The following is a 25974-nucleotide window of genomic DNA, read 5'->3' on the forward strand; positions in this document are numbered from 1 at the left end:
GCAAATACCAACAAGACATAAGCGATAACTGTGAGGCAGCAGGTAAGCAACAAGTTCTCTGTGCTGCTTCTGTTTGTTGACAGTTAATGGTAGAAGTTTTTCCAGCCTCAAAAAATACACATAGATCTCCTACACACAGAACTTGGGGACACAACTCAGAGAAAAAGAGAAAAGAGAGAGGGTAGGCAATGACTTTATTCTGCTGGCCCACTTGTTTATAAACTGGCAGGCAAGCATATGTTACCATAAACCTCGTAAGTTCTAAACCTTAATTAAAATATTGCACAGAATGATATAAAAAGTGAACCAACTGACAAATAAAGAGCAAATAGATGCAAGTTATTTGGGGGGAATACTGAAATGATCCTAACATTTATATAGGAATCAGATTCCATTGAAAAAGTTATAATATCAAGAGTTTTCACACAGAAGTAATAGATCAATTATATAGTAGTGTACAGTGGTACCTCGGGTTACATACGCTTCAGGTTACATACGCTTCAGGTTACAGACTCCGCTAACCCAGAAATAGTACCTCGGGTTAAGAACTTTGCTTCAGGATGAGAACAGCAGCGGGAAGCCCCATTAGCTAAAGTGGTGCTTCAGGTTAAGAACAGTTTCAGCTTAAGAAAGGACCTCTGGAACAAATTAAGTATGTAACCAGAGGTACCACTGTATATAAAAAGCTAATAATTGGGACAAAGCTGGAAAAAGCTCTGGAAATTATTTTCCAGAGCAAAGTTGTAGCTAAAAATATGCTGAAGTTTAGTATTACTTGAAAATAAATTACTTGTATAATTTATTTTCTATTGTTAAAAGCCAATTCTTGCTTTTACTGCAACCTACTTGATAAGTTAGGTGTGACCTGTGAACTTAACTACACTTATTTTGAGGATCAAAGACCAGTCTGAATGCGCATGAATTGTATCATACTAATCAGATTATTCAGAAAAGTTAAATACACTGAACTAAAAACAGTATCATTTAATAAGTTTAAAACTTATGTAAAAACTGTGTTATTTCATTATTCTCCAGAGCATGTTGTGTTTTTGGTGTGTTATTTTATCATTTGACCAAAAAAACCCCAAAACCCCTCATGTGCATTCACATTTTTAAATATTAAAAATACATAATACCAACTTGTATACAACTGCATACAAGAGTAGAATGAAAGCATTACCTTGAGTTGGCAGAGAGAGCTGCTCCTGAGGCTTTTCTTGTGACAAGAGACCCAAATAGCTGAGGACAACATATTTTGTTTCATAGTGAAAACCTACAGGCACAGTAGTAGAAGATGCCATTTGGTTGGCTTCCAATGCCCCACAGGATTATGAGCTATGTAATTTTCTCTGTTTAAGATCTGAAAAATGAAGAATCAAAATGAAAAAAAACATAATTAGAATCATATTCAGATTACGTACACACATGCAAGACAAACAAAATACAAAATGCAATTGTGCCAGAACTTATCAGCACCGGCCAGACAGAACATCATTTGAGAGGGTACAAAGGTGGCAGGTTAAATCCATATCTCTTCCTCCCACTGAAAGTAGCCCATTGGCAAGTTCCTTTTCAAACATCCCTATGATATGTCAAACAACAGTAACACAAGCTATGGAAACACATAGCAGGTGAAAGAAGAGAGAAAGAAGAGGAAGATCCAGAATACTGCTACATAACTGTACTGTATTCAAAATTACTAAGGTTCAGAAAGAATCATATCAGTAGTTTTTTTGAAAGTTTATGCACATTTCTGCAGGTTTATTTGATCATAGCGGAACTGAATTAATTCTGGTTGAATTCCCACAATGTCCTTAATTCAGTGACACTACTTTGGACTCACTGAGGGAAATTTAAATAGTAGCTCCCAGACCGTTTTTTAAAGAGATGTTTCAGAATTCAATGACAAATTAAAAAGTGCCTTCCCTCTTTTGTCATGTCAAATGCTCTTCAGAGACACTACTTGAAAACAATTGTTCAGATGTAGTGTAAAATCTAACAGATATAATTCATTCAGCTTCGCTATAAGTAAAAGGTAAAGCTGTTTATTGGGCAGCATCAGTTTCTAACATTTAGAATTAATTCATTTTTGTAAGTAGAACACTACCACTTTTAGACAACTCAGGAAGCCTCACCTCTTTTCATATTATTTAGTATACCTGGAATCCTTTGCAGGCTATCTCCCATGCCTGAAGCCCTTGCTGCGAAATTTTTTTAATAGCTATGAATCATGTTAAAAATAGCAAGGGAAAAGATTTGAAAAAAAACATTATTATTGTAGTTATGAAACAAATGTAACACCTTTTGTGGCAAAATGCTATCAACTCCTACTGTATGCACCACTATACAGTGCTACCTCGGGTTACATACGCTTCAGGTTACATACGCTTCAGGTTACAGACTCCGCTAACCCAGAAATAGTACCTCAGGTTAAGAATTTGTTTCAGGGTGAGAACAGAAATCGTGTGGCAGCAGCGGGAGGCCCCATTAGCTAAAGTGGTGCTTCAGGTTAAGAACAGTTTCAGGTTAAGAACGGACCTCCGGAACGAATTAAGTTCTTAACCCGAGGTACCACTGTAATACTACTTCTGGGATGGAAGAACAGAATTACAGTAGATGTGGCGATGGGACTTGCCAATAGGCTACTTTCAGTGGGAGGAGGAAATAAGAATGTAGTCTGCCACCTATGTGCCCTCTCAAATGTTGCTCTGGCCAGGGCTGATAAGAAAACGGAAATGTAGTAAAACACAGTCAGTGTATGTTCTGCAAAGTGCAAGAGAAAACTATAATGTTCAAAACAAGTTCATATACCCTTGAACTGGAAGCAAGCACCTAAAATGTGTTTCTGGTACCTAAGAATTTGCAAAAGCCACAATAGGGTAGTATCTGAAATAGAATCAACTAAAATGTAATGAAGTAGTGACACTTCTGACATTTTAAATCCAAATAAAGATATTTTTCAACTGTGGCTTTTGGATTTCTGCTAAAAGATCAACAGGTATCTATTCTTTTAAGAAGAATTTGCATTATATGTTCAGCCCTGACCTTAGACAAAGCAATTAAGATTGCTACCTCCCCATTTCAACCATGGAATCCATTCCAAGACATTGAAGTTAACTAAGTAAAATTTACAATATATAAGTGAATTTATGGGCAGCATTTCCTTGCACACCACATCAAACACTAAAATCTTTCATTATCCACTTCACTTTGAGCTGCTTGGAAAAATCGAGTCAGTCAGATGGGTATCTCCAGATGCTTCGAGTGATCCTAATCCACAAATGGATTACATATCAATTATACAGAAAAGCAATGGTTAACAATGAATAAACAGTTATAATCCTCTTATAAAAAGGGCTTTGCTATGTTTGCACTTACCACAAAAATATTTCAACCCCAAAGGAGTAACCATGTTAGTCTGTGATAGCAAAAGCAACTAAGAGTCTTGTGGCATCTTAAAGACTAGCAAATTTATGAAGGCATAAGCTTTCATAGGCTACAGTTCACTCCATCGGATACATGGAATGTTTTTCCAAGTTGGCAGGTATAATTAACATGGGTGTACTTGCTAACTTGGGATAGCATTCCATGCATCTGATGAAGTGGACTGTAGCTCCCAAAAGTTTATACCATAAACAAGTTTGTTGGTCCTTAAAGAGCCACAAGACTATTATTTCATAAGAATTAAATCTGCCATGAAGCTCATTGAATAATCTTCAGCCAGTCTGTCTCTCAGACTGACCTACTGCAGAGGGTTGTTTTATGGATTAAAAAAAGAGAACCATGTATGCCACTTAGGCTCCTTGGAAGAAAGGTGGAACACAAATGTAATATTTTTTTTAATAAATATGTAATATGCAATTGCTTCAAAACTGTGATACTCTTGAGACTGTTTACATTTCACCATATAATTTTGTAGATGTATAATTTGATTCAATTGGAGTCAAGCACTGCTACTTACACTTTTAATGCTTTTTTATTGTCTAGAATATGAAGGCTTACCAGAGACCCTGAAGCATTATGCAAGACTTCAGTGTCCTAAGACACAGCTTTGAAGTCTATTCTGTTTTACAATTAGGCAGAATATAAATCATCCAAATCATTCACCATAATTTTAAAAAGTCACAATAGCAAACTTAGTTTGCAACAAGTTGCCCCCTTTTGTGTACCTGTCACTGACATGGTTCACAATCCCGGGTTCAATCCTCAATTCCAGGTGGGGCAGGGAGTGACCCCAGTCTGAAATCTGGAAAAGCTTCTGCTAGTTAATGTAGACAATAGCAAACTTGAAGGCTCAATGGCCTGACTCAGTATAAGGCAGTTTCCTACATTCCTAATATGAAAAAGCAGTGTTCTCAAAGTGTGTTTGATACCTGGGATGCCTGGGATAGCTAAGTTGGTAGAGCACGAGACTCTTAATCTCAGGGTTGTGGGTTTGAGCCCCCGTTGGGCAAAAGATTCCTTCACTGCAGAGAGTTGGACTACATGACCCTCATGGTCCCTTCCAACTCTACAATTCTCTGAAGCAAAGAAACAAACCATAAGCCTGGATTTAGATGACAAGCCAGATCATACCTTGTTTCCTGCCAGTGTGGCAGCAGGAGCAGGGAAGGAACAAAGCTCTTGCTACTTCAGTAGCATGTGCTATCATACTGCTCTTCCACATTCAACAACAGCAGTTAAACTATGGTTCAGTCTGATGTGCAAAGAAGGCCAGTTCTCATCCATTTGAGTCTTCCAATCCAGAACTAAACCACATGATAGCTATATAGCCTTGTGGCTTAACATGATTTGCACACTTGACATTAGATTACAAAATTAGTTTGGTTAGGTGAGCTTTGAGCTTGTTGGGAATTTTCCACAAGGATATGTATATATTGAAAACACCTATTTCAAAAACAACTTGTCTGTATTGCTTATCTAACTCCCCCCCCCCCCCCGTGCAGTTCACCTTCCAAATTTTATTTCATTTTAAAGTTTTACATCTGTACATTAGATACCAGGGGAAAATTATAGGCAGAAGTCTGTAAAATACTATCCATGTTTACTGGCAGCATTGCAGTAACTGACATTCAAGAATTAACTCATTTATCTATGAACATCTGGTTCTGTGGAATTTTGAAAACTGAAGTGTATCTATCATAGCTACACCATTTTCTCAAAAGACTGAAACAGTGGGGTGGGGTGGTGGAACAAAAGCCTTAGTACTTTATCTGAGCTGTGGTTTTAGTTTAACTTTATACTGCCACAATAAACAAGAGGTGCTTTCAATGGATTTAACAGAATTATCTCCCACGAAGGTTTCATGTTTTCCATACTTTGAACTCTCCTTTCCATACATCTAACCCACATCAATTCAGTAATGTATCCATATGCCGTGAAAGTACATTTCTTAATATGAGCAATTAAAATGTTAAAGAGTAGAAGTCATATTTTCAAAGTCTCCTAAGAAATGCAAAGTAGGCAGAAAGACTGAGCAAACCTCTGAGAACAATACTCTCAAGATAACTACAGTGATGAGCAATGTTAGAAGCACACCTAGCTAGGTATGTGTGGTGGGTTTTAAAAAAAAAAAATCAAAGCAAGATGTTGATCAACAATATCCATCCAAAAGAAATGTGTCACAACAATACATATAAGCAAACATACCAATGAAAGATTATATCACTTTTCAGAAAGTTTCAGCAAGTGCAGACAACTCTGGAGTTCTAAGCAGGTACTGTACTGTACTTCTGAATGTGAAGGTTTGCCAGCTCACAAACAATAGCAGTAGACACTACATAGGGCCAGGGTTTAAGAACAGCCTTCTCTTGTAAGGATAAATTTGAAAGAGCACCCAGCATCGGTGCTGCCTTCCCCCCTCCCGTCATCACACTCATGCGAAGAACGCCATTCTTACCAACTGTTGAGGAAATGCAGCTGTAAAGCAGGGAGATGCTAACGAGAAGAAAAAGCAGCACAAGTGCACGCAAGCACGAGCACGTTCACACACTCCTCCTCCTCCTCCTCCTCCAGCAGCAGCAGCAGCAGCAGCAGCAATCAGCAGCAGCTCTCTCTGGGAGCAGAAGAGATCTGGCAGCTGACAGGGCACACCATTGTCAACAACACTGACCCTGCTCAGTCCCCGGGAGGAGGGGCTTGTCCTTCAACCGCTTCAAACACAGGGGAGATAACTAGGATTTTACGCCACGCATGGGGGGGGGGGGCGCTCCTACTGACCGACAATAGCCAACCTACATTTAATAACTCTTTAAAAGAGGGGGGTGGGGAGAGGGCTGGCACTGCATTCCCTGACCACCTTATTAAAAACTCGAGAACGACGGGGCAAGAACATGGGGAGAAACAACCCACAACACGCAACACTCCCCCCCCCTCAGCCGGGCCCCCCTTTCCTTGAGAGGAGGAGGGGGAATTAGTTTGCCCTTCAAAAGAGAAACCGCCCGAAGGCGCCAGTGCCGGGAAAAGTCCCGCCTTTCACGCACGTGAACCGTGGATAAGGGACGCGGGTGAGGAGGCGAGAGGCCATGAGGGAAACACCAGCCTCAAAGTGGGGGGGGGGGGAGCCTATGAAGCAGACTCTACACAGGACGAGGGTGGGGTGGGCAGAAACCACCACAGTGAATATTTTGTGTGTGTTTTAAAGGAGAAGCCAGGCGGCGGTAGGGAAGGGGTAGAAGAAGCGACCGCCTCCCCACCCCCCCACCCCCCTCATAAGGGGCTGCCGCCAACCGCCCGGAGCGCGCGCCCAAAGGAGGTCGCCCAACCGCCCACACGGTGACCTCGCGCGCGAGGAGACTGAGGCGCTCGGCTCTTTCCCCCTCCGCCCCGCCCCTCCGGAGTGTGTTTTTGTTTTGCTTACCCGAGTCTCACGAGGACGGCGGGGAAGAGCGCTGGGTCAAAGCCAAGAGGAATATGTCCGTGCCGCGGGGCCGCGTTAGGATATAGACATGCACGCGCTTGGAAGAAGGTTTATATATGTATATATGCGTGTTTGTGCATATGTAGGTATATGCGTGCGTGTGTGTGCGCGCGCGCAACGCTTTTCCAGTCAGCCCTTAAATGAAAGCCTCCATCGCCGCCATGTTAGAGGAGGGCAAAAAAAAAAAAAAAAAAGAGCAGCGGCTGTCGGAGGCCCGCCTCAAACGCTGCGGGCGTCGTGACGCCATCGCGACGGAACGGCGCCTGTGCGTGCTCGTTCGCTCCCAGCTCGGTCACCTGCGCGGTCGCCGAGGCCTTTGAGATAGGAAAAAGGGTAGAGCGGTACACAGCCTGGACTTCCGGTCAAAAAGCGAACTGTAGCAAACTCAATACAGTATACGATTTTCACTGGCAAGAACGATCTGATTTGATGCTTATAGGATCTACTTCAATAGAAACCGCCCACCCCTCAAGTCCACCTGCTTGAGCCAGGTGCAAATAGTGGCTGAGGCGCTGGCGCTGTGGGTTAAACCACAGAGCCTAGGGCTTGCCGATCAGGTCGGGGGTTCGAATCTCTGCGACGGGGTGAGCTCCCGTTTCTCGGTCCCTGCTCCTGCCAACCTAGCAGTTCGAAAGCACACCAGTGCAAGTACATAAATAGGTACCACTCCGGCGGGAAGGTAAACGGCATTTCCGTGCCCTGCTCCGGTTTGCCAGAAGCGGCTTAGTCATGCTGGCCACATGACCTGGAAGCTCTATGCCGGCTCCCTCGGCCAGTAAAGAGAGATGAGCGCCGCAACCCCAGAGTCATCCGCAACTGGACCTAATGGTCAGGGGTCCCTATACCTTTACCTAAGCTTTAGCATAATTTGGCCCAGCCTGTTTTCTTTGTGTTTAATTCCCTTCAGGCCTCATTGTTTACTTGTCTTTGTGCCTACACTGTTGATGGTTGCTAACCAAATATTGAACTAATTACTTTTTAATTAATAATAGGTGCACACATTCTGAAATTTACAGAGAGGCCTTGCACTTATCTCTCAGCATTAGTTTCTAATCAGTAACAGAATAATAACTAGTTATTTCAACAAGTAAAGGAGGCCATACTGATCCATAAGAAAACAGCCAAGATCCACGGTCAGACATTACTTTTGTTAGGACCACTCAAAACGTCACAAAACAGCAAGCAAGCTTCTGAATTTTGCATAAGTCTTCATTTGCATGGAGGCTGAGCAATAGGCTTTGGGAGAGCTACCTTGTTGCTGAAGCTACAAAGTCTACATCCACTCAGTCTTAAAATGTAGTGTGTGTAGGTGGAGATAGCAGACTTAATCCGATTAGGCTCGTAGACACTGCTGGTTTCACGATACAGCTTGAGCTGTTGTGACAAAGAAAAAGACACATTGACTGACCCAACCCCTATTCCCATTTCTAGCCTAACCTCCAGCCTGTAATAGTGTTTCAGGGAGCAGACATAGAACTTAGGAACTGGATTTGCAAATAATAATAATAATAATTTATTTATATCCCGCCCTCCCCAGCTGAAGCCGGGCTCCGAGCGGCTAACAACAGTAAAATAATACAGCATTCTAAAATCAATTCATTATAAAATCAATTCAAAAGCAAATTAATGGCAACCATTGGGCTAGAGTTCTGTGAGGATTACCAAAGGAGGGGGTCAGACTGTGCCTTGGCCAAAGGCCTGGTGGAACAGCTCTGTCTTGCAGGCCCTGCGGAAAGATGTCAAGTCCCGTAAGGCCCTAGTCTCTTGTGACAGAGCGTTCCAGCTGAAAAAGCCCTGGCTCTGGTTGAGGCCAGCCTAACCTCTCTGTGGCCCAGGACCTCCAAGATTTTTTTTGTTTGTAGACCATAAGGTCCTCTGTGGGACATACCAGGAGAGTCGGTCCCGTAGGTATGAGGGTCCTAGGTCGTATAGGGCTTTAAAGGTTAAAATTACATGCTCAACCTAGGAATATGTTTTCCAAACCAGAACTGCAATCTGAATTGCTTCAATTGAAAATCTACTCTTGGTTTTCTTTCAACAGCCTAATTAAGGAGTAAGCTCTTGCTGTTGCTGAAACATTTAGGAATTAGAAACATTTGCTGGTCTACTGCAAATAATTCAGAGACCCATGAACAGAGTTCCACCCTACTTGTAAGCACTGTCAGACTCATCCCTGCCCTCAACTGCTGCCCTGGGCTTCTTTGGGAGGACTGACTGCTTTTAATTAAAGAGCTGATGTTGTAATGTTTTTATTGTCATTACTTGTATAGTTTAATTTATTTTTTATTGTTACACTCCACCCCAATTTCCACAGCAGTGCAAGATTCCAGGAGTCCAAGCACTTACCCAGAGTTTGTGTTCCCTCCAGAAATGAGGCACAGTGGAGACAGTGATGTTTTTTATGATATATGGTTTATTCATATGCACTGCTCACGCTTGCAACCCAGAGTCACTTCAGTGCTGCAAACAACCTGAGTCTAGATGGAAAGAATCACATCCCAAGAGGGTCCTGTTCCTCTCATTGCTGCAGCCTCAGATTCCAAGAGACTCCAGACATTATGTCTGACCCCTCTCTGCAGCATAAAACAGATTAACTTCCTGCTGCTCTACTCCACACCTCACCCCACCCTGCAAAAGTGACTTACCTCTTTGCCCACTACAATTCTGCCCTTCCCTCCTGAACCGCTGGCCTTTTGTCTCTGCTAACTGTTTCCTAATGGGTTAATGGCTAGACCCAACATCAGACTGTTTGGCACAGTTTAGTCAAACCACGATGAATTAAAACTTTACTGAATTTAAGAATTATGGGTGACTTGCACCCACAAACACTGGTACCACAAACCTATAACTATAGCGTTTATTTCTATTGGTGTTTATTGTTTATTGTTTAATGATTATTTTTTTCCTAGCTGTTCTTATTTTTATCCAAAAGCCGCCTTGAGTCCCTTTCAGGGAAAAAGGGAAAGTATTATCATTAACAACAACAATATACTGAATAAGTAATAAATATCACAGCTGTTTTAAGTATATAACATGGAACTACACTGCAGGCTTACTGCAATCCGTACTCTGCTACAGATCCTCACCCACTCACCCGAAAAAAACCCTTGCAATAAACGATGAAGTTGGTTACTAGTACTCAGTTTCTAATAGTTGCACGAAAGTTAGAAACCCAATGAGAGCACTATTTGAGAAGTCCAAGCAGAAAACTCATTTGAGATATGGAACATGAAGCTTGCGTTGGCACTACTATTTTAAAATAATAATTAAAAAAAAACACCTCGAAATGAAACATAAAAGTTAGAATGACAAAGAGTTACTCCCTTTTTTGACACCTTCATTTCGAGGAGGCCTTCCTAACCATAAACGCAGGAACATGTCGGGGTTGCTCTACAAATTTCTCCGGGCTGTTCCTTAGATAGCGATTTGGGGAACTCTGCTCAACGCGAACCCGGAAGTTCTCTACACTAAGGCTGGGGAGGGGCTTTCTGTTTTCTTTTATTTATCGCTGCGATAGCCGTGACCTCAGAGCCGAGATGGGAAACGTCATCACGCAAGCGCGGGAGCACTTGGCGGCGTCGGGACGGAGCCTGCCTCCCCATTGGCGCATTGCCAGGGGTAAGGGGCGGGGACACGGTGACGAAGGAAGGGTGGGCGGAGACTTGCGTCAGCTGCTGAGTGACCCGAACCGGATTTGATCCCATTCCCTTACAGCCTTCCAAGGAGCTCGGCCCGAGCGGACGACTTGCCTTGCCTATATTGTCCGCTTTCTCCTCCGCTCGCTCTCACCATGGCGCTCAGCGATGACGACGTCAAGAAGCAGGTACTGTGGGTGGAGGGCCCTGAGGAGAGACCCTCCTTATCAACCCCATCCGGCCTCTCCCTTCCCTCGCGGCCCTGAGCCCCCTTGGCCGGGCTGTCATGTGACGCGCGTCCTTTTCTCTAAGCTGTGGAAAAGGGAATTCAGCCGTTGAAATGATTGGGGGGGGGGGCTTCCAGGGAAATACCTTTTGCATCCTGAAATACACTTTGCACCCTGAGAGTCTGAAGAGCTGCTTTGTGGCTGGGTTGAGAGAATGTGTTAGGGACCTGGGTTTTGCTTTGCTTTTCTGTTCTCAAATAATTGCATCTTGTTTCCTTATGGTTAAGTGTTCTTTGGATACCGCCCTTCTAAGAGCTGTATCTTAGGCAGTGAAACACTGGTTGGACGCGCTTTCCTTGGAGGTTTTTAAGCAGAGGTCGGATGGCCCTCTGTCATGTATGACCTCGTTGAGATTCCTGCATTGCAGGGGGGTTGGACTCGGTGACCTGCGAGGTCCCTTCCAACTCTACAATTCTGTGATTTTTAAGGGTAACGGGTTGCTTGATTTTTTTTCTTCAAAAAACCCCCAAAGGTTTAATAGTGAGCCAGTGTGGTGTAGTGTGCTTGGCCTGTGACCTGGGTTCAAATCCTCACTCAGGCATGAAGCTGGTCACGGCCTGACCTACCCTCCTGGGGATGTCAAAAGGACAAAATTAGGAGGAGAGAGCCAGGTGTTCCACCTTGAGCTTCTTGGAGGAGAAGGTGGTATACAACGGTAATCAATAAAACAATAACTGTTTGGCTTCATCCTATGTATGCTCAGTTTCGGTGTAAACCCTACCCTACTCCTAAATCCCACTGGGCTCAGTCCACCTTGACTTTCTTCTGAATCAACATGCATAGGCTGAAGCTGTAGAAGTGTACATGCATGACACTTTCAACACAATCCTTGTGAGGTTTTTTCAGAAGCAAGCTTCACTGTGTTCAATGAAACATCCTCCTAAACACCTTTTTGAATATCTGCCGTGTTATTTATGTGCACAGGAAAATAGTTAATGCGCTATAAAAAGGGGAAGAGATCCACTTTATAATCCAGTACCCCTGGCAGTAAGTGACCAGAGCAGGAAAGTCCTTTTGTACATTTACTTGGCAGTAAATTCCCACTTAGTTCATTGGGGTTTCTTCTCAAGTAAATTTGCATGAGGTTGGGCAGAATACCTGTTGAATTTGGGACTTCCAAGTAAATATGGTTACTACTGTGCTGCAATGGGATTTAACCTTGAAGCTGAAATTCATGTGTGTATTTTTTGTTGAGGGGGGCATGAGGTAAGAAGAAAAGCTTGTTACATTAGAAATGTTCACCACCTCATATGCAAGATTACATGGTTGTGTTCTCAATGAATAAACGTGAAAAGTTATCCCCTCCCCAGTTCTTTGTGCCCAAACAGGAACACACTGTTGCACACATTTTGAGGTTTTTGAGATGTACTGAGAAGGTGCGGAAAGCTACTTTTTATTACCATGGTTATGGTTATAGCAGCATCATGTCCTACCTTGTCCTTGAGAATGTGTCCTTGAACTGAAGTGTTTGCAGTAAAAATGACTAAGTATATCTCAAGCAGTAGATAGATGGAAAATGTTTGCTGTTCACAAACAGCAAACATTTGTACCCAAATGTTTGTACCCATTCCTATCTTCCTTTTTTTCCATATTCACAACTATCAATACATAGTGTTATTACCAGTGTAAGATTAATGGTTTGTTCATGGATAGGTTAGAAATGAGTGAGGATTTGCTGTGTAGTAGAAGATGCTCAATGTGGGGGTGCAAAATCATTTGTAAAGTAAAAATTGGCTGAGTTTGAGGGGAGGGTGACTATTGGGTGGAAAAGTTGGATATAAATGGATTTAGACAGGAAGTGTCTTACTATTGAATTAGTGTCTTACTATTGAATTAGACACAATAAAGGAAAGACAAATATTTGTATTTTAGCTATTTTTTAAATGGGCTTTGAGAGAGTCCAGCTAGAACCAATTTGTAGCCAAGGGTTCTTGCGGCATTAATGATAGACCTTGGGTGCTCACAAGCCATAATATGGTGCCACTGCTACTTGTTGCTTGCACTTGTATACCAAGGGGCACTAAAAACGGGATAAAAACATTTCTTTAAAAGACAAGCTTGCTTTGAAGTGTGACTGCTCAGCCATTGACCACAAAGACATATAAATTCTCTGCTTATACTGCTTACTTCTGGACTAGATGCCTATCAGTAAGACGTGTTTTATCCCAACATAATGGTTTGATTGTAAACAGAGGATATCTTTTGGAACTCTTTTGTAAGAGGGCAGAGGAATGTTTCATCTTCAGACTATGAAACTAGAAACTGGAAAAGCCCATTATTAAGACTCACATTAACTGATGAAAATAGGAAGTTCTGGTCCCAGCAACTGAACCTTTGGAGCATGTGGAACTTTGGGATTTGTAACATTTAACTCTAATTGGTTCATTGTGGCTTTTTTAATACCAAATACCACTTTGAGGGCTTCTGCAGAAAATTAATAATATTGATCTTCGGGATATATATATATATATATATATATATATATATATATATATATATGAAAATAGCAACAACACTCAGTTAAAATAGTCATTTTCCTGAAGGAACATTTGCACAATGGAATTTTTTTATATACAGTGCATGTGATTTGGCTGTCCTTTAGAGCTTGTCCTGTTGACTGTAAATAGTGTCCTTCCTAGTAGAACTGCCCTGGGCTAGGTTTGGGATGGAATATTGTGCTGAACTCTGCATAGATCCAGCCAGTGCTGGTAAAACATTGTCCCCTCACAGCTGACAGGCAGAGTACATAAGTTTTACTTAGTGTTTAACATCCATGAGCTGAGCCTTTCTTCACATAAGTGACCACTGTATGCTTCTTACTGTTATTGAGAGGTTTACTTTGGGAGCAGGTCAATTTTTTGTTTGAGCCCAGATACCAGTTCTCCAGTATCTCAGGAAGAGAGCTTTCCCATCACCTGATCTTCCAGCCAGAGATGTTGGATATCGGGACTTCTCCAATGCCAGGAAAAGGACCATAGTTCAGTGGTCATTGTATCAGCACTGCAGACATACAGAAGTTTACAAACAGTGTTCAAAACTCCCATTGTTCTATGCACATTTTGTGACATGGAAGTTCATTAGCACAAACAGTTTCTGAGCTCTGGGTGCAGTACTGCGCCAAAGATTTCAGATTAAGACTACGGAGTGGAAGGAAAGGAGGACCTTTTTCTGCCTCCCCACTTCCAGCTACTCTTCGAAGACTGGAGAAGAGACCCTCTTATGAATATTAGTGGGGTGGGCAGGGGAAGGACTAGACCATGAGAAAAATGAACACAGTATTTTAGCTGCAGCTCATTCATTTTCAGTTTTATACTCTTATAAAAAAAGCGTGCCTAGACATTCCATTGTTGCACCCATAACCTAGGTTTAAGGTGCCATTTAGCTCCAAGCTGTCAAATCTCAGTTTCTAATGCTGTTTACAAATTATATGCTCTGCCACTGAGCTAAGGTCTCTTGCCTGCCATTGCACACCTAGCATGAAGATTGCATATTATCCTACACATTTGGTAAAACTGCTTAACATCTTGAAGTAGAAATCCTCTGGTCCCTTGGAAGTAGAGTGATATTATGAAGTCTTCATAATACTAGAGCTCTGAGCCAGCCAATGAAGCTGAATGTTGGAAGATTGAGGGAAGAAAAAATAAAGCACTTCTTTGCCCAGCGCATAAACTATGGAACTCAGTCCCACAAGAGGCCGTGATGCCACCAACTTGAATGGCTTTAAAAGAGGATAAACAGATCCATGGAGGATAAAGCTATTAACTGTGGCAATTAATAAAGGACGCGGGTGGCGCTGTGGGTTAAACCACTGAGCCTAGGGCTTGCCGATCAGAAGGTCAGCAGTTTGAATGCCCACGATGGGGTGAGCTCCCGTTGCTTGGTCCCTACTCCTGCCAACCTAGCAGTTTGAAAGCACATCAAAGTGCAAGTAAATAAATAGGTAGCGCTCCGGCAGGAAGGTAAACAGCGTTTCCGTGCGCGGCTCTGGTTCGCTAGAAGCGGCTTAGTCATGCTGGTCACATGACCCGGAAGCTTTACGCCGGCTCCCTCGGCCAATAAAGCAAGATGAGCGCTGCAACCCCAGAGTCGGCCATAACTGGACCTAATGGTCAGGGGTACCTTTACCGTGGCTGTGTTCCGCCTCCATTGTCAGGCAGTGCATAGCCGTTACTGTGAATTGCGGGTGGACAGAGTGCTGTTGCTCTCTGGTCCTAGTTTGTTTGTTACAGGTATGTGCAGCCTTTCATCCATGGAGCTCAAGGTAGCACACACACAATTATCCTTCTCCCAGTTTTATCCTCACAACAACCCTGTGAGGTAAGTTAGGATTTAGGATGAAAGTCAGTGACTGGTCCAAGGTCACCCAATGAGCCTTATGACCAAGTGGGTATTTAAACCCCCATTTCTCCTTGGAAGAATGGCAGATGAAAGTAATAGACTATATGGAGATGGCGGAGATGACTGGCAGAATCCGAGACCTGGGAGAGGAGTCGGTGGAAGAGGACTGGAAGAAGTTCAAAGATTACCTGCAGAAACACTGCAAAGTTTATGAATGTTAAAATGATGTTGGATATGATAATATTATGGCATTAGTGATACAGTTTGAAAAAATATGCAAAAATGTAATAGAGAAAGGGTAAATGACCAAAGTTATATTATGTCAAAAGTAATCAATATGTTAAAGGTGTCTAAAAAATAAAGAGGAAAGATCAGAGACATAATAGAATGATTTTAATAATTAGAAATGAGTTTTGAAAGAGGGCAAGGATTTGCTGTATCTGATTGGGTAAAGAGGAACACAAAAAAGGGAGGCATGAGGAAGTCAGGAAAGAAGGTTAATTAAGTATGGATTTAAAAGATGGAGTTTTTATTTTTATTTTTGTAACTTCATTTTTCTGTACCTTTTTACTTTGTTTTTTGCGTAATTTTGATCGTGTTTGTCTTTCTTTATTTTTGTTACCATTATGTGTTGTTGTTTTTTTGTAAAACTTTAATAAATATATTAAAAAAATAAAAAATAAACCCCCATTTCTCAAGTTCTCGTCCAGCACTCTAACCACTACACTACACTGGCTCTCAGGCTTTCAGTGAACATCTGGCTTGCGATTGTGAGAACAGGATGCTGGACCAGATGGGCCATTGGGCTGACCCGGATAGGCACTTGTGATCTGCACACATTGACCACAAATCATCCAGCAGAGAGTTGCACTGAGATAAATAGAGATTGAACGCACCTAACCACATACAGCTTTATCATCATAATCATCTTTTATAACATTTGCACAGGGGTACCCGTCCCATGTCCCTACACCATTTGTATTTTGAATGTGTTTAACTTCATAAGGGTTTGAATATTTGTCCATGAGCACAATGTCCCATAATGTACTTACGAAATCCATGCTTCAAAAAGATTTGCATTTAAAGTTGTCTATTTCTTTGCTATCACTAATCTAGATGCAGTTAATAAATGAAGGATTATATTTTTATTAATTGTATTCTTAATATGAGGAGTAAAATAAGTTAAAGGGCTAGTTTTGGTTTGAGTTGTAGTGGCTGTCCTCTCATCTGATTATTTGAAAGATTTTCCCCCAAAAGGGAATAATTTGTGGGCAAAAACCACCACATGTATATTAGAGAACCAAGGAAATTTCATTGCCGCCAGCAGAGTTTGGATGTATTGTGGTTAATTTTATTAAGTCTCAAAAAAGTGGCATCAATCGGGAGTGGGGGAGGACTCACACCTTCTATACTACATGGTATCCTTTTATTGACGATGTTAGGACAGTTGTACGTGGTATTCACCCTTCATTGAAACATGAAGTCCTTCATTTGACGGCCTACACTGGAACATTTAAGATCACAACTATCAGCTGATATTTTTCTTTCTTTTCCAAACAACTGTTAAGCTCTGTATTCCGTTTGTGGGTATGTTCTGTTAACTGAAACTAAGAATTGGTAAACAATTTTTTTAAAAAAACGAGCTTGAATATTTGGAAGCTCATTTTAGAGTCTTGGTAGCAAAAAAACCCACTTGTAACACATAGGTTGTGAGAAATCCTGGGTGTTGAAAAGCAGAAACGTTCCTGCAGGCTTTCATGGAAAATATAACTCTCCTTTCTGTTACAGATCAAGCACATGATGGCTTTCATTGAACAGGAAGCCAACGAGAAGGCAGAAGAAATAGATGCTAAGGTAAACAAAAAGTATCTGTATCATTCCTGCATGTGGAACTTCCATAAAAGATGTTGGCTTCTTTAGATAACTAAAAGCTCATTTGTGGCAAACTGAATGTTTGCCAGTCCTCCTCCTGAAATGTCTCAATGAGCCCTATGTGTGGATGCACAAATCTTTTTAACACTGTATCACCAACAAAGAAGGTGAGGGGTTATGGTTGGTGTCTAAAGTGAACATAAAAGCATGATCTGTGCATCTGTACTTGGATGTAAATCCCACTGAATTCAGTGGTGCTTCCTCCCAGGTAAGTGTGCATAGGATTGCAGCCTAACATTCCTCTCTAGTTTAGTAGTCTTGAATACAGAAATCAGTTTTCATGTATACATACTCTAGTAGTTAGAATTTAGTAAAAGTTTTAAAAGGGAACGGAAGTGTAGGATGCTGGGACCAAATGAAGTTTCAGTTGCCAATGAAGACATTCATTAGCTATGAGAGCAATAGATTTTTCCAAGACTCCCCCATGTATAAGACACCCCCCTATTTTGGGGGACTCTGATTTAAGAAAATAGGGGGAGATCTATCCATGTAAAAGACACCCCCAAATTTTGGACATTATTGTTTTTTTTGGGGGGGGGACCTAGGCTTATGCATGGAAAAATACGGTAATTGGATTTTGCAGTGTTTTGCAAAACACCCTATTTTAGTAGAAAAAGCAGCATATATCCCAGATGGAGTCTTATTCTTCCTAACAGGCTGAAGAAGAATTCAACATTGAGAAAGGTCGTCTTGTTCAGACACAGAGACTGAAAATAATGGAATACTATGAAAAGAAAGAAAAACAAATTGAACAGCAGAAGAAAATGTAAGTAGTCTGCTGTGACCCTTAACTTATTCTTGGTTGCAAGTAGCCAACATGGTATGCAGTTCAACCGGAACTAGAGGAGAGGTAATTCCACAGACAACATGTCATTTCCTGAGGGAAGCAATGAGACCCTGAATAAGTTCTCCCCTCCTTAAATAAATAAATAAATAAATAATATCCTGAAGGAAGAGTATGATGTGTTGATGAAAAGTACCTCTGTTCCAGCCACCTTAATTTCTGCATCCACTTGTGTCCCATCAAAATGAATTGCAGTCATGGTCCTGCTCACTGGTAAATTGTAATAAAAATGCAGTAAGTAGTGGTCTTTAATGTAAGAAACAATGTCACTCCATATAAAGTGATCTCAGATAAATAGCTGCATATTGCTGTTTAAGCAGAGATTTGTGTGTGATCATCTGAGTAAGTCTTGGTGGTGGGTTAAAGAGATTCCAGAAGTGGACTGACATTATGAGAGTTGGGGAAAGGGTGTTTACAAAGAGCTTTACTTTGGGCCTGTCTGGATCCAATGTGGGGTATGCTGAGGGGAGTGTGTAATAAATGACTGCTGGTTAGACTGTCTGAAGCTTATGGCACTCAGTTCTGTTTTTCCATCTGACTTGCAGTCAGATGTCCAACCTGATGAATCAGGCAAGACTGAAGGTTCTCAAAGCAAGGGATGATCTGATTGCTGTAAGTACATACTTCCCTTTATAAAAGAATGAGGATTCTTGCCATTTGTCTGACTCACAACTGGTGTCTTAAAAAAACAAAACTTTCAGGTTTCACACTTGGGGGCCTATTTGATGTAGAAAATACTTGGGTTTGGAACTTGTATGTTGTTGTAGGTCCATATATACTATAAATGGAAGGTAATACTGATCTTACTTTCTGCTATACTGGAGAATAAATAAGAAGTAAAGGATGCATCCTGCTTATTCTCTGCTTTCAGCCTGTTCATTGCTCCCCCCGACCCCCAGCTAGCATTTAACTCTTGCACAATACAACAGTGTGGGGAAAGAGAAAGTAATCGTATTCAGTGGCATGTTAATGGGGAGGAATTCCTCCTAAAATGTTAGAATGGGTGAGCCTGTTCTAGTTCTTAAGGTTGCACTTCTTCAGGTGGGGGCTTATGTGAGTTAATGGTCCTCTGTACAGAGCAACTTCCTGAATACAGAAAATTAGCATGTCAGGGGAAAGTTTCCATATTTTCTCCTGATGCATTAGTATCGTTTTTGCTGGATTCTGATTTTGTTTGATGTTTAATAAGGAACACTTCCAGCATTGCCTTCATGCCTAATTCTGCTTTTAACAGGCATGACAGTATAAAACATAGTTACAAAACATTCCCCTTCTTTCTGCTGGTTATTTGGGTTAGAAATACATTGGCTTAAAAGAAAAATTAGCTGGAGGGCTACAGTTAATGTGTGTGTAACCACAAAATGCCTTTTGCTCACTCCACTGTTAGGGGAGAGTGGTATAATGATACTCCATAAACAGAGCTTACTGCAGTAGAAATGTCATTGTTTAATTCCTGTTTACCTTAACAACTCAGAATACTCTATCAGTTTTTAGAGAGAAAGTTGTCCCTTTTGCAGTTTGACTCTGATGTAAGAATTGATTCTGGCAGGATGTGCTAACACTTGCTGTACTTGTTGTAGAGAAGGCTGAAGGAAAAAGGCTAAGAAACATGAATTCTTTCACAATCAACTCAAACAGCTCAGTCACATGCTTGTGATGCATGAAACGCTCCAACTTCCTCTTTATATCATAACTTTATACTTGTACTAGATAAGGGTTGGAAGGAAATTTCAGGAATTCAGTCCAAAATGAAAAACTATAATACAGTGTTGAACTGTAGTATGACTGAATAACAGAACCCAGAACGGGGCAGGCTTGGTTCTGTAGAATAAAGTAAATTGACTGCAGTCTGGAATATATTACAATGGAAGGGAGCCTTATTCAAAATACTGGTATTATTAGGTGCAGACCTAGACCCCCCACCAATGGTGTCCTCAAATGTCCCCTTTTGCTTGCTTCTATATACGTGGGTGCTGCACACTTATATAATAATAAATTATTATAGGGAAATAAGTCACTATATTTGGGGACAAGATTTTTGTGCAGAATTACTTTTCCTCCACCCATGGCAGTGTGGCCTGGTCTCTGTCAGGTTTCTGCATATGCGTGTTGGACCAACGGTTGCACAGTCCTTTAGTCTTTCTATGAATCATAATGGTCATTTCACTAGTGACTATATAAAATGCCCTGTTACAACTTAAATGTTCACAGTAGTATTAAGACTTAATTTTTCCACCAGATTATGTTTAAAGGATTGTCTCTGGAAAGGCTATTTGTTGCTTGTGTTCTTAAAGCTGAGGGGTGCGTCAATTACAATTAAATGCCTTAACTGAGCCTGTGCATTGGGAACTGGGGTTGGGGCAGGGAAAGTGTGCCTGAGGTTTATTGTTTGACTGAAGGACATGGTGTGATCTTTTCTATCCACATTTTTTCTCGTCGTAGGATTTGCTGAATGATGCCAAGCAGAGACTGGCTAAAGTAGTAAAGGATACTGGCAGGTACCAGAGTCTGTTGGATGGATTAGTTCTACAGGTAAACATATTCCATGCTTCCTACAGACACTTCCCTGTAAAATAACTTGCATCTTTATGGTCTCCTTTTAGTTGTGGATATAGACCTCTTAAATCCACACTATCAACTCTCCTTTGTATTTCTTAGGATGTTTCCCAGTTAAATTCCCTATCTCTGGTTTCTCTAAGCTCCCAACAGCACTCCCAACATGTATATAGTATGTAATCTACTAACTCCAATGCAACATGAAATGGTCAAGTTCTTAACTTCGCTAAAATTTCTACCTTTGCCACTTGTCTCCCTAAATGTGCTTGTATCCATTAAGTTCAGCAGAGAAAGACCACCTCCATTTCTCCATTCAGAATGTTAAACTGCTAAAGCAGAACTTTTTACATTTTGGGCCTTCAAGTCTCGAAGCTGTTACCCAGAGAGGCCTACCCAACCCAAGTTTTGTACTCCTTTTTGGCAAACCTTCCGCATTAGGCTAATTAAGTACAGTATTGTGTGAATTTAAATTAAATATGTTTTAATTGTCCTGGGGTTTGTAATGGTGTTCATTAAACTTAAGGGATTTGTCAACTTGGATTGTATAAATTTTGCAAGCCACATTAAGCTCTTGTTCTATTTTTAAAAGGGGTTTTATCAGTTACTTGAGCCTTCAATGACTGTCCGATGCCGGAAACAGGATCTTCAATTGGTTAAGGTAAGTTGTGTTTTTTTACTAAATGGTCATAAAGTAGTGTCTGGTGGCTGATAAGCTGCTTGGTGTAAAACCACACAAAAATGTATAGTTAAAGTAGCAGGGGGGTGGGGACAGAACCCAAATTTGATCAGAGATGTGGCATGAGGTAGATGTGTTATCCCATACATTTTTCCTGGTCTAAATAACTATTTTCCCTTCCCTACCTCTTTGGTCTTGCTGCTGAAAATACTTAGATACTAATGCTGTTAGATTTTGGTGGCTCTGCCACTGAGCTGTCACCCCTCCCTCTATGCACATCCAGTTTGTGCAGGGCCCTTGTCAGCAACAGATGTACGTAATTTATCTGCATTGATCTGCAAACTGAATAACACACCCTCAAGGAAGTGCCTGATTTGCACATGGAAAGCTGCCTTTCATGTGCTGAATGAAACCACCTTGGTCCATCTAGCTCAGTTCCAATTCATTAGACTCGAAGAACATGAGTTCTTCAATTGAAATCTGAATGTAATCCCATAAGGGACAAATCAGAGCTTGTGTTCTACCAATGATAGGCTTGCCATATTTCAAAATTCATGACACCCACAAAGTTGTTGAGCTCTTTTCAAAAACCCATCAAAATTGTTGAGCTTTTAATCTTTTGGAGCTGTTGCCACTGCTTTTTCAATTGCCTTGCCATACATCCAGGTTTTCCCTGATATTTTACCAATTCAGCAAAATTCCCGCCGATGTCATTTTTACACCCGAAAACCAGGACATGACAGGAATTTTCCTGAAGTACGGCAAGCCTAACCAATGACCTGTGAGGGGCACGAATTCTTATGCAACCTGAGAGGCTAATGAAGTGGTGGTATTATTTTGGGACTGTAAATGGAATTGAGCAAATTATTATTTTCCTTTGTGAACATATAACATATATGTCCATATAAATCCTTTTTCAGGCTGCTGTCCAGAAGAGTATCCCAGTCTACAAAGCTACCACTAAAAAAGAAGTTGATATTCATATTGACCAAGAATCATTTCTCCCTGACGACATGTAAGAAAGATACATAACTGAAAAGGGGTTATTGGTACTACATAACATGGTAGAGGCAGAGTGTTATACATAGAACTTTCATGTGGAGAGCAGGGGTTAAAAATATAATAACTTTCTAACATCTAACGGTATACTGTGGACACTCCAGATACAAACTTAATTTGTTCCGGGGGTCCTTATGTACCCCGAAAAGTCCGCAACATAAGGCACCGCTACTGTGTGTGGTGCGATAGAACGCTTCTGCAATGCACGCGCGGCGAAACGCAGAAGTATACACATCCGGGTTTGCCGCGTTCACAACCAAAAGTTACATTATCGAAGGTAATGTAACCCAAGGGTCAACTGTATAATGGAAATTAGCACTGTCACATGCTCGATAATATATCCAATATATCATAAATCTTTCACACCCACCCAGAAAACAGCAGATCATCCAGTTGTAGCTCCAAAGGGATGGGATTTGATATTTCCTTATTACTGTGTTTTTAAAATGCCATCTTGTTCTGTCAAACCAGACTAACTGAAGAGCCAGTTCATTCAAAAGCTTCACAGTGCAGCAACAGATTAGGATGGGAGGACTACTTCTAGGTCCAAGGCTGGAATTGTTTAATAGTCCCCTCTTGGGCATGTTTATGCAGAAGTCCCATTGTTCTCTATGGGATTTACTTTCAGGTAAACGTGTTAGTCTATGATCTTATGTACACTGTAGAATAAGTCCTATATCTTAATCTTGCTATTCCACAAGATGATCAGGAACCTAGGCTTTGTTACAAACAAATACCCAAATGCCCCTAGCTACAACTGTCAAAGATCATTGTAAAACATGCAGATTCATTAAAACTTTTCCTTACAAGTGAAAATTGTGAGGGGAATATTTACCATGCTCTGATTTAACTTTGGTACGGACACCCATGCTCAAGCACAATTAGTGAGCTAGTGACTCATGGGCCACATCCGTCCTCCCAAAGCAATTTTATTTGGCCCACTGGTGTTCCACTAAAATGTAATCAGGGCGCAGCACACATTTTGCTTCATTTCCTGTTTTAAGTAAAAATAGCAATGAATTTTGTGTGTGCGTTTCGCACAGTAATTGTATTGTGTCATGTATAGCCTGAAAAGGCAATGAACTGCTGTCAGCAGAGGATCTTGCAGAAAGCAATTAGTTTTTTAGCCAGTCCTGTTGATGACTTGGAACTGCCTGATTACACACAGTCAAACCTATCAAGCGTTTACTCTTAGACGATGCTAAAATTTATTAAAGATTATGATCCTCTTATTCTCCAGATTTGTCTCTGCACAGTGGTTTCAAAAAAACAGTGGCTATTCTTGCCCGAGCATGTACAGAAAAAGATCCTAACATTTTAAAAAGACTATGAAGACACACTATGTAGGGGCACATGTTGTTGGATTGAATAAATTACAGTTGCATTGAAATGTAAGGGTTGGGTAGGTGACACTGATTCATCCCTCTGGCACATGACTTAAAACAGTAGTTTTGTTGGTTTTGTTTCATTCAATCAGACATTGTTTATCTTGTTTGTGTCTTCTAGAGCTGGAGGTGTTGAAATCTATAACAGTGACAATAAAATCAAGGTTTCCAATACTCTGGAAAGCCGGCTGGATCTAATCGCCCAGCAAGTAAGCCTGAGAAAAATCTTCCATTTTCTCTCCCGCCCACCATCCTTGAACTCCCAATTTCTTCCAATCTTAATATCCTTGGCAAATGATTTGCACACCACTAATTATTTTGATGTGTATCCCATCTTTCAATCCAATGATCCTCAAGGCATCTTACAGTAGTCCCAAGCCCCACACAACTCAGCAGCCTGTAAGCTCCTGGCTGATGCATGGGGGCCTCCCTTCACTTCTGCAGTCCTGGAGCAACTGGTAGTTGAAGATTTCTGGCAGTGAGAGTGGAAGCAAGCTCCCTGCTCTTTCTCTCTGGCCATTCATTGATGCCACATCTTTGCCATCATGTTCTACCTGGAAGGCAGGGACTACAGTGTCCCAGTGGCCCCCTGGCCAATAACGAAGGTCAGAATGTTTCCTTTTAGTTTTTCAGTCCCAGTGCAGCCCATAGTGGCTACAGGTGCTTGCTCTGAGGTCATAGACTCAGTTTGATGGTGCCAGTCCTCATCACCACCATTTTGTTGAAGGAGAGGATCATGCATCATGGGGAAGGGACTGCTTCCTTTGGTATTGTGCAGTCTTGCACAGTTTGTGTGATGGGTCCCTCCAGCCCTTTATCTTGCCAGTTCAGGGCTGATGCCTGCGCCTGCAATATTGAACAAGGTGCTTGGTTCATGTTGCATCCCTGTTCTTCTGTGCCATCACCAAACACATTGTAACTGCTTCTCTTTTTTTTCCTTCAACAGATGATGCCAGACATTCGAACGGCACTTTTTGGTGCCAACAGCAATAGGAAGTTCATGGACTAAATCTCTTCAAGTAACAGTGGAAATTATTCCACTGCCATAGTGAAGGGAATGCTGGAGCATCCCTAATAAACCAACACCCCTCTTAAAATGTAATACTCCGTGCTATATTGTGTTGCCCTGTGTATGTTCTTTGGTTAAGTTATACTACTTCTTTTTTATGCATACCTGCTATGCTTAGCCTGACTTGAAGAGAGGCTGGAAGACCTCTGTCTGCAGAACAGTGGTATGTAAAACAGAAATTAAGACGTTTAGGTCCCTTGAGACAGATTCCTTGGGGGTCGGTCTCTGCTTTGACTACTTCCCTCAAAGCATATCGCCAACCTGTGTTGTTTATCCATGGTTTCCTTATTTAAAAGCTGTTTGATATTACGTTAAATAGGGGGCATATGTTTCTTTTGAGGGCCACTGTAACTTATGCTAATTTGGTCAACCCCAGATTCTTGTTCTGTATATGTGGTTTCAAAAATTAGATATATATATATGTATACACACACTTGACTTGTACACATGCACAGCCTATACATCATTAAAATAAAAAGGTGTGTGAAACTTGTTGTTTTTCCTTTGTTTCTGCCCCCAGAGGAATAAGTCTGTATGGGGTCATCAAGCAACCATGTTACTGAGCTTTACAGCAACACCTTCCCTCCATGTAGTTTCAGTTAGGGAGTGTAAAAAAAAAAAAAAACTGAGAATCAATGGTACCATTTATCAGAAGGGAGTTTTAGACTAAAATTTAGTTCACTATAAAGTTGGAAGCTTCAAGATTGGTATTGGGGAAATAAACTATGCAAACTGTAAGCAATCTGATTTATTAAGAGACAAACTGCTTTTTAAGGTCCAAAGCAGCCATTTTACCACCCTGCCAAGATTAACATATAACATTTTTTAATACTATCCTTTAACAGAGTTCCCTGGGTAGATTGCAAAAAGTTATGTGGTCATTTTGTAGAAGGTAAGGCAGAACAGGGGTGTCAGCAGGTAGTAGCATGAGAGTTGGTAATTACAACTGGCTTTTTTTAGGGGTTCCAAGGATAACAAACCATAAATTCTACATTTTTTTAAAGCTATATCAATCTAATGAAGCAGAACTACTTTATCTAAAATTTTATTTCTCCATGCATCAAGGAACAGGTTTACAGTAAGATTCTTTTGTTTGAGGTTAGATGGGTACTACTCTTCTGCTGGTTTCTCCATGGAAAAGGGGTAGAAACTAGTCGTCTTGCTGGCCAATCAAAGCACCATTGCACACACGAACTAGGGTAATCCTTGGCCCCTTTTTGCTATTGCCACTTTTAGGATTTTCTGTGCAGTGGTGAAAGCTACACATTCTAACC

The 25974-nt window shown here is 41.2% G+C and overlaps 2 protein-coding genes across 5 annotated transcripts in view; one reads left to right on the forward strand and one right to left on the reverse strand.

Annotated features, from left to right (window-relative positions):
• Positions 1-7102, reverse strand: part of BCL2L13 (BCL2 like 13) — a 34598-nt gene extending 27496 nt beyond the window's left edge. For 2 of the 4 annotated variants that reach the window (XR_014160978.1, XM_081880061.1), the window contains exons 1-2: positions 6860-7102; positions 1181-1360 (exon numbers count right to left, since the gene is read on the reverse strand). Coding sequence is in view for 3 of the 4 variants with exons in the window: in XM_081880061.1 (XP_081736187.1) it covers positions 1181-1301 (121 nt within the window). In the remaining variant the exon portion in view is untranslated. Of the gene's footprint in view, positions 1-1180; positions 1361-4169; positions 4194-5899; positions 6037-6859 lie in introns of those variants that run through there. The other 2 variants (XM_081880062.1, XM_081880063.1) reach the window with 2 other exon arrangements.
• Positions 7103-10582: 3480 nt separating this feature from the next.
• Positions 10583-25189, forward strand: ATP6V1E1 (ATPase H+ transporting V1 subunit E1). The gene is made up of 9 exons (XM_081880215.1): positions 10583-10742; positions 16968-17033; positions 17768-17877; positions 18501-18567; positions 20398-20487; positions 21101-21169; positions 22108-22202; positions 23753-23840; positions 24578-25189. Exons 1-9 carry the CDS (start codon positions 10710-10712, stop codon positions 24638-24640), a joined length of 681 nt encoding a protein of 226 aa, XP_081736341.1. The 5' UTR covers positions 10583-10709; the 3' UTR covers positions 24641-25189.
• Positions 25190-25974: the final 785 nt, after the last annotated feature.

The sequence above is a fragment of the Podarcis erhardii genome, assembly GCF_964252035.2.
Source record: "Podarcis erhardii genome assembly, chromosome: 10".
NCBI classification, from domain to species: Eukaryota; Metazoa; Chordata; class Lepidosauria; order Squamata; family Lacertidae; genus Podarcis; species Podarcis erhardii.